This window comes from Typha latifolia, chromosome 7, assembly GCF_019914945.1.
Source record: "Typha latifolia isolate L0001 chromosome 7, TyphaL0001v2, whole genome shotgun sequence".
In the NCBI taxonomy this organism is placed as follows: Eukaryota; Viridiplantae; Streptophyta; class Magnoliopsida; order Poales; family Typhaceae; genus Typha; species Typha latifolia.
In genome coordinates this window covers 11616355-11623852 of record NC_133092.1, presented here as the reverse complement: position 1 = coordinate 11623852, position 7498 = coordinate 11616355, and the positions used below count along the sequence as shown (strand labels likewise).

The 7498-nt window shown below is 37.3% G+C and overlaps 1 protein-coding gene across 2 annotated transcripts; it reads left to right on the top strand.

Annotated features, from left to right (window-relative positions):
* The first annotated feature begins 342 nt into the window (after positions 1–342).
* On the top strand, positions 343–7241 carry LOC140792426 (probable histidine kinase 3). Of its 2 annotated transcripts, none has more exons than XM_073143425.1 (11): positions 343–888; positions 1066–1347; positions 1778–1947; positions 2042–2248; positions 2334–2520; positions 2656–2707; positions 2790–3019; positions 3115–3213; positions 3297–4405; positions 4702–5027; positions 6826–7241. In XM_073143425.1, the coding sequence occupies exons 1-10, from the start codon at positions 475–477 to the stop codon at positions 4952–4954; spliced, it is 3003 nt and encodes a 1000-aa protein (XP_072999526.1). In that variant the 5' UTR covers positions 343–474; the 3' UTR covers positions 4955–5027; positions 6826–7241. The 2 variants fall into 2 exon arrangements, with proteins under 2 accessions (XP_072999526.1, XP_072999524.1); XM_073143423.1 differs by having other exon boundaries at positions 4702–5047.
* The last annotated feature ends 257 nt before the right edge of the window (positions 7242–7498 follow it).

The following is a 7498-nucleotide window of genomic DNA, read 5'->3' as shown; positions in this document are numbered from 1 at the left end:
TCCTTGCTTTGTTCTCCAAGATTTGATCTTTTTAAGGTTTTTAGTGGTTTATCATATGGATTTTGAGGTTGAGGGGTCCAAGCAGTGAAAGGATGTCAAAAGGTTCTTCCTTTGCTTGGGGAATTGGGTTTCGTTTTCAATTTTAGATACTTGGGATGTATGTTTAGATATGGGTTATGGGTATGATGATCTCTCCAATTTCTTTTCTCTTATAAGTTCGAATACTGTGGCTTAGTGTTCAACTGTGAGCTAGATAGGACTGTTTGAGATGGTCTGAGGGAGAAGTTTCCTTTTTGCATTGAAGGCTACTGTGGTGCACACGCTTCTGTTCCTCCACAGCCCCTTCCATTTATTAGCTGGGCTCTTTCTTTCTTTTTTTTAGTGTTCCAGTGTCAGATTGGCTAACCACTTGGATCAGTTCTTTGGTTGAAGTATAGGCTGGATTGCAGTGTTCCTGTACCTTGTTTTAATGGTATGTTGGAGATCCCCATGACATGGTTCTCCAATGCTGAGGTAATGGAGAAGAAGACTAGCTTGATTACCAGTAGTAAGAGCAATCTCTGGGTGGAGTTGCCGGAGAAATTCTCGCAGAAAGGCTGGAGGAGCCATCTTTATAACCACTACTTCCCATCGAAAGTGGTCAGAGAAACATGGTGGTGGAAGCTCCTCTTCTTGTGGGTGGTTGCTGGATTTGTGGGCTCTCTTTGGATTTTCTTGTTAATGAACTCCCAAGCTATTGATAAGAGGAGAGAGATCCTCGCAAATATGTGCGACGAGCGTGCCAGGATGCTTCAGGATCAGTTCAATGTGAGCATGAACCATCTCCAGGCCTTGGCAATCCTGGTCTCAACCTTTCACCATGCCAAAGAGCCATCTGCCATTGATCAGGCAATGACTTTTCTTGTCTTTTCCTTCTTTCTTGATCTAATTAGTTTGTGTTTCTTATACTGTTGCCAATATCAATGAATAAATGGAACTTCTATTCCTTAGTAGTGCTTAATTCGGGCTATTTTCAGCCGAAATTCAGGAAATTGACTTATGTGATGCTAAATCCATGTCCTGCAGATGACATTTGCAAGGTATGCAGAAAGAACTGCTTTTGAGAGGCCACTTACCAGTGGAGTGGCTTACGCGGTGAAGGTGCTCCACTCTGAAAGAGAGCAGTTTGAAAAGAAGCAAGGATGGATCATAAAGAAGATGTACTCCTCTAAGCAATCCCCGGTTCGGGGAGACAAGGCAGTAGCTGAGATCCAGGAGGCATCACCTGATGCAGAGGAATATGCTCCCGTTATTTTTGCCCAAGATACCTACAAACATGTCGTGTCTCTGGATATGTTATCTGGAAATGTGAGGCCCAAGTTAAATTTTTCCATGTGATCTTGCCTTCTGTTATACTTCATCATTATCATAATACCATACATGCAAATACCTGGAAGATTCTAGGTGGAATTCACCTGTTTTTATGGGCTAAGATAATTTCGTATACATCATTATCATTTCCTAGTGTTTACCACAATTCTTACTGTGAGTAAGTGTTTGATTGAGCCTAAGAATAGCTTATAGTTCAAGTCATTATCTTTCACCAGTTCATCTTTATTTGATAACTTCAAGTGATACTTATCATTCAGCTAATTGATTCTCAATTTTCATTTAAATGTTCTCCATATCCTACTGTTGATCATTTTGCTACTGGCTCTGAAACTTTGTCTGATATAGTTCGGCTTTTCTTGTCATCTTATCATGTTTGATCATCAATCTAAAATGTCTATTCATATAGGAAGATCGTGAGAACATACTACGAGCTAGAGAGTCTGGGAAAGGTGTCTTAACTGCTCCTTTTCAGCTTCTAAAATCAAATCGTCTAGGAGTTATTCTGACTTATGCAGTATATAAGCCTGAGCTTCCTTCAAATGCAACTCCAGCTCAACGTATTCAAGCAGTCATAGGGTGAGTTTTATATGTTTCAAGTTTCTGAGAGGGTAATAAAGCATTCAGCTAATGTGTTCAGGACACATAAAGATCCATTAACTGTCCTAAACAGGTATTTAGGTGGAATATTTGATGTAGAAGCACTGGTGGATAAGTTACTCCACCAACTTGCATGTAAGCAGTCCATTATGGTCAATGTGTATGATACCACTAACGGTCAGATCAGCATGTATGGTTCCAATGTGACTGGTAACAATATATATCATAACAGCTCACTTAACTTTGGAGATCCAGTAAGAAAGCATGAGATGCATTGCAGGTAATTGATCTCATCTTTGATATAAATCACTTTTTCAGGAGAGCAAGTCAGGGATGTAATCTTATATAAATATTTATTTCAACAGGTACAAGCAAAAGTCACCATTGCCTTGGCTTGCAATTACGACGTCAATTGGAACATTTGTGATTGTTTTACTGATCGGCTACATATTTCATGCGACGGTCAACCGCATTGCAAAAGTGGAAGATGATTATCGAGAAATGATGGAACTCAAAAAGCGTGCAGAAGCTGCAGATGTTGCTAAATCTCAGGTATTAGTTTCGATATTTGCCAATTTTCATGAAAACTTAGTATCTGGTTGATAGAATTTGGTACTTTGATCTTTCACCAATTATACCTATTTGGCTTGTACTTCTAATAACAACAGTTCCTTTTCATGTCTGTAGTTCTTGGCAACTGTTTCTCATGAGATCAGAACTCCAATGAACGGTGTTCTAGGTGACAATTTAAAACTTCTGTTAGACCAATAAAAGTTTGGTGGCTTAGCATGAGATGGTCTTGACAATTCGCACCTTTCCAGGAATGCTGCAGATGCTTGTGGATACTGATTTGGATATAACTCAACAAGACTATGTCAGAACTGCACAGGCCAGTGGAAAAGCTCTGGTGTCGCTTATAAATGAGGTTCTTGATCAGGCAAAGATTGAATCTGGTAAGCTTGAGCTCGAGGCTGTCCCATTTGATCTGCGAGCAGTTTTGGATGACATAATGTCTCTCTTCTGTGGCAAGGCTCAGGAGAGTGGATTAGAGGTATCTAAGAGATCTCAACATCATGTTATCAAATAATTTTTTTTTGTCTTCATAGTTCATCCCCTAACTTCATTCAGCTCTTTCATATAATTTAGTTGGCAGTATATGTGTCTGATCAAGTTCCAGAAACTCTCATCGGTGATGCTGGGAGAATGAGGCAAATCATCACAAACCTCATGGGAAACTCAATCAAAGTAAGCATCTTCATTTGATGTTAACAGGAAACAAGGAAATTTGTATTCTTGAAACATTTGTCATTTACACCTCTCTTTGGCAGTTCACAGAAAAAGGACACATTTACGTGACTGTTCATCTTGTTGAAGAGGTGCTAGATTCATTAGAAACAGAAATAGCTGAATACAGCAACACCGTAAGTGGATTTCCAGTGGCAGATAGAAGGCATAGCTGGAAGAACTTAAAGATGTTCAGTCTGGAGTTATGTTCTTCTGGGCAGTCTTCTTTGTTAACCACCTCATCTGATCTGATAAACCTAATCATATCTGTTGAAGATACAGGAGTGGGGATCCCTCTGGAAGCCCAATCCCGCATGTTCACTCCTTTTATGCAGGTGCGTCCATCAATTTCTCGCATCCATGGGGGAACTGGAATTGGACTAAGCATCAGTAAGTGCTTAGTCGGTCTCATGAGGGGAGAGATTGGATTTGTGAGCATACCTCAGATTGGTTCTACTTTCACCTTTACTGCAGTCCTTACAAGAGCTTATGCTAATATAAAAAACTATAAAGTATCTGAATTTCAAGGGATGACTGCATTGGTGGTCGACCACAGATCTTCCCGTGCCAAGGTTACAAAGTACCATTTGCAAAGGCTAGGAATTCATGCTGAATTGAGCAAGGACTTAATTCAAGTCCTTCCGAGAATTATTAATGGGGCATTGCTTGTAAAGTTGGTGCTTATTGATGAGGAAACCTGGATAAAGGAGGCTGATTTCTATCCTCATTTTATTAGTGAATTGAGGAATGTAGACCAACCAGATATTCCAAAACTTTTTGTTTTAGCTAATCCTACAAGTTCTATCAAGAGTAGCTTACCTGGTTCTAAGGAATACAATTCAACTATAATCATGAAGCCCCTCAGAGCAAGCATGCTGCAGGTGTCTTTGCAGAGAGCTTTAGGTAGTGAAGATAAAGAAAATTACAGAAATGGAGCGCTCAGTAGTCCATCCTTGCACAGCCTGATTCATGGGAAGCAAATTCTTGTTGTAGACGACAATATAGTGAATCTCAGAGTAGCTTCGGGTGCTCTGAAGAAGTATGGTGCTAAAGTAACTTGTGTTGATGGTGGGGAAAAGGCGATCATGATGCTGAAACCACCACACTCTTTTGATGCCTGTTTCATGGATATTCAAATGCCCGAGATTGATGGGTATATATTTTACTTGCTTCATTTTGTTTTACTTTTATTAGCAGGGTTCTAACCTAATCATACTTCATTTCTGCCACTTGGTTATATGTGTTAAAAGCTGTATATTTGTAATTGTTTCTCCAAATGGATTAACATTATTGAGGCAAGAGCCTTGTCTATGAGATATCTTAACTTGGTTCTTGATATTCTCTTGTTAGATTTTAGAATAATGAGTTTCTGGTCTTGATCACACTTCTGAATTTTTTAACCAAGTAAAAAATCTTTACTCTTGAGTAAACTCTCTGATTTTCTGTCAGATTCGAAGCTACCAGGAGGATAAGGGAGCTGGAAGCTGATCTAAATGACCGCATTAAACAAGGAGAAGTATCATCAGAGACTTGCAGAGATTTTCTGCACTGGGACATTCCAATATTGGCCATGACAGCTGATGTGATCCAGGCAACACAAGAGGAGTGCTTAAAAAGTGGAATGGATGGATATGTCTCGAAGCCATTTGAAGAGGAGCAGCTGTACAGAGAAGTAGCTCGATTTTTCAAAAAGATCAAGTAGCCATATATGGAAATGATATTGGAGGATGTTGGCATGAGCTTTATCCATGGCGGGCAATCATGGGCCTGATTAGGTGCGGGGCTTCTTCAAAGAGTAAGCATTTCTTTTACTTCATTTCATTGCCTTAACAATTAATTTCATTCAATTGGAATCTTATTTAGTAAGCAATTTGATCAATTCAGAATTCTCTATGTTGTTAGTATTTTGGTCACACAAATTCACATTCCACAACTCTAAAAAGAGACACGAAGAAACGGTGAAAGGTACAACATAGCAATACATATATAATTATTCTTAGAATGTCATAAGATGAAAAATGAGAATCAATCAACATCGATCAATATGTTTAATTGGATATATTACGGTGGCGTTTGGTTCGTACATAAGGGTTACTTATTCATAAATTAGGACTCTCTTAAATACATTGTGCAACCAAACACTTATTTATATTTTAGGCAAACCTTGTATAAGGTAAGTCAAGTTATGCACAAAATTTTATCATAGGTAAAAGGTGATAAAGTTATGCATATTTTCTAAGCAAAATTTTTAGTACAATACTTATTCATAGTTAGTGGCCAAACACAGATTCTTGTATAAATTTATTCAAGATAGTCATTACATTTTACAACTAAATAACAAAATGTAAGTAAAGTTATAGATGTACTTAATTTACTTTTAAGAGGTGTATATAAAGTTATTCTTAAAAAACTTTATGTACGAACTAAACGAGGCCATATGTTTCATGCTGCATGGTAGTTGCCATGAACCAGCCCAAGGAGGTTGTAAGTAATTTTTCTGAATTGTCTATATTTATAAGATAAGTTACAACTATGTAATCAACATATCAAATTCAATCAAAAGAGAAAAATCAAAGAGTAAGAAGGAAAAAAGAAGATAAGAGAATCATAATTATACTATCAAAACAGAGTATTAAAAAATGTCAATAGTTTGGAATTAGAAAAAAAGGAAAGTTACATCTTCTAACAATGGTGAGTAAGCTTAACTCTTGACAACTATCAAATTAGATACATCATTTATCATATGCTTCCTACTAGATTCGCTTCTATTTGATAGCAGAATCATCCATTACACATTTTTGTCCGTTTCTTATTTTCTATTGATAAATGAAACTCCACTTTTTTTATGTTAAAGGACCTAGCATTCTTTGATTATATAGTTGATGAGCAACAGTGGACCATATATTCTCTGCAACCCCAGCGGTAGGAATTTCCTATAGTTGAGATGCCAGTGATCGACAACAAAGTAGTTAAAAAGTTAAAACACTGTTCTAACTTTCCTCATATTAATCCTTGAAAGGAGAACAAGATATAAGTCATATAAACAGAATAAGAAACTTGAATATGTTCTATAGGCTACAATCTGCCATGGCTGCTGCCAGTGATTGACAACCAATGTAGTTAAAAGTTAAACACTGTGCTAACTTTCCTCATATTAATCCTTGAAAGGAGGACAAGATATAAGTCATATAAACAGAATAAGAAACTTGAATATGTTCGATAGGTTACAATCTGCCATGGCTTCTGCCGTGAGACAGTTCTTGAATTATAAGATATCAATCTGCCATTTCTGACCGCTACAGCAATTGCATAGTGATGACAAGGCAAAATCACCATGGCTGATGCCAGGACCGCTCTTTTAGATCAATGCTGGACTGTACAATTGCTCGTCGAGAAGCTCCATCAACTTCAGTTTGATCTACTATAATGAGACGAAAATTCTCTATTGCTGTTCAGTGTGTGCATGACTCTTATGTAATTTGTTCTCTCATGTCATGCACGCTTTGCATATGTGCCATTAATGCGTATTGGCCTTTTACTGGCAATCTACTGTAACCTTCTTTTTTCATTCAGGGATGATTTTGGAGCTGGAACAAGTATCTTATGTCTGGCATGCCATTTAAGAACACAGTGGTTGTAGTAGAAGACCACAAGATTCTTAAATATCAAATACACGAAGCCAGACACAAACAGATTCAAAATTTGACCATCTGCAACATTTAGAAGGAGACATTTCTGAACCTGGAGTCGTCTAATGATATCCTCCATCATGTAAGATATACAAAAGGTTTAAAGCTTTTCATTGCCAGGAATACGAGTGTACATAGAGAACAGTTCTTGACATTTTTCTTTTATTTGTTCAACATGTGAAGAATACATGTCCTTCAGCAAAGAAGGAATTCATGGTTGTAATTACACATTAAAATAAAGGTTTATGGTGTAATCATTTCGGATAAATTTATATCAAGGTCTCTTTCTCATTCTTTTCACTTGCATCTGTGGTTATAGCAATCATCCTTCCACCACAATAAAATTGACCCCCTCATCTCATCCAATTGGTACAAATAAAAGGTGGCAAATTTTCAGCTCACAAACGATCACTAAATTGTGACCTATATAATCTGTTTATCCCATAACAAAATTATGGGAAATTAATCAAAACACCCAGCATTTATTTTACTTCTATTATCATTTACATCATACATTATCGATATTTATTATTCGACTCCTATATTATAGGTTTAAT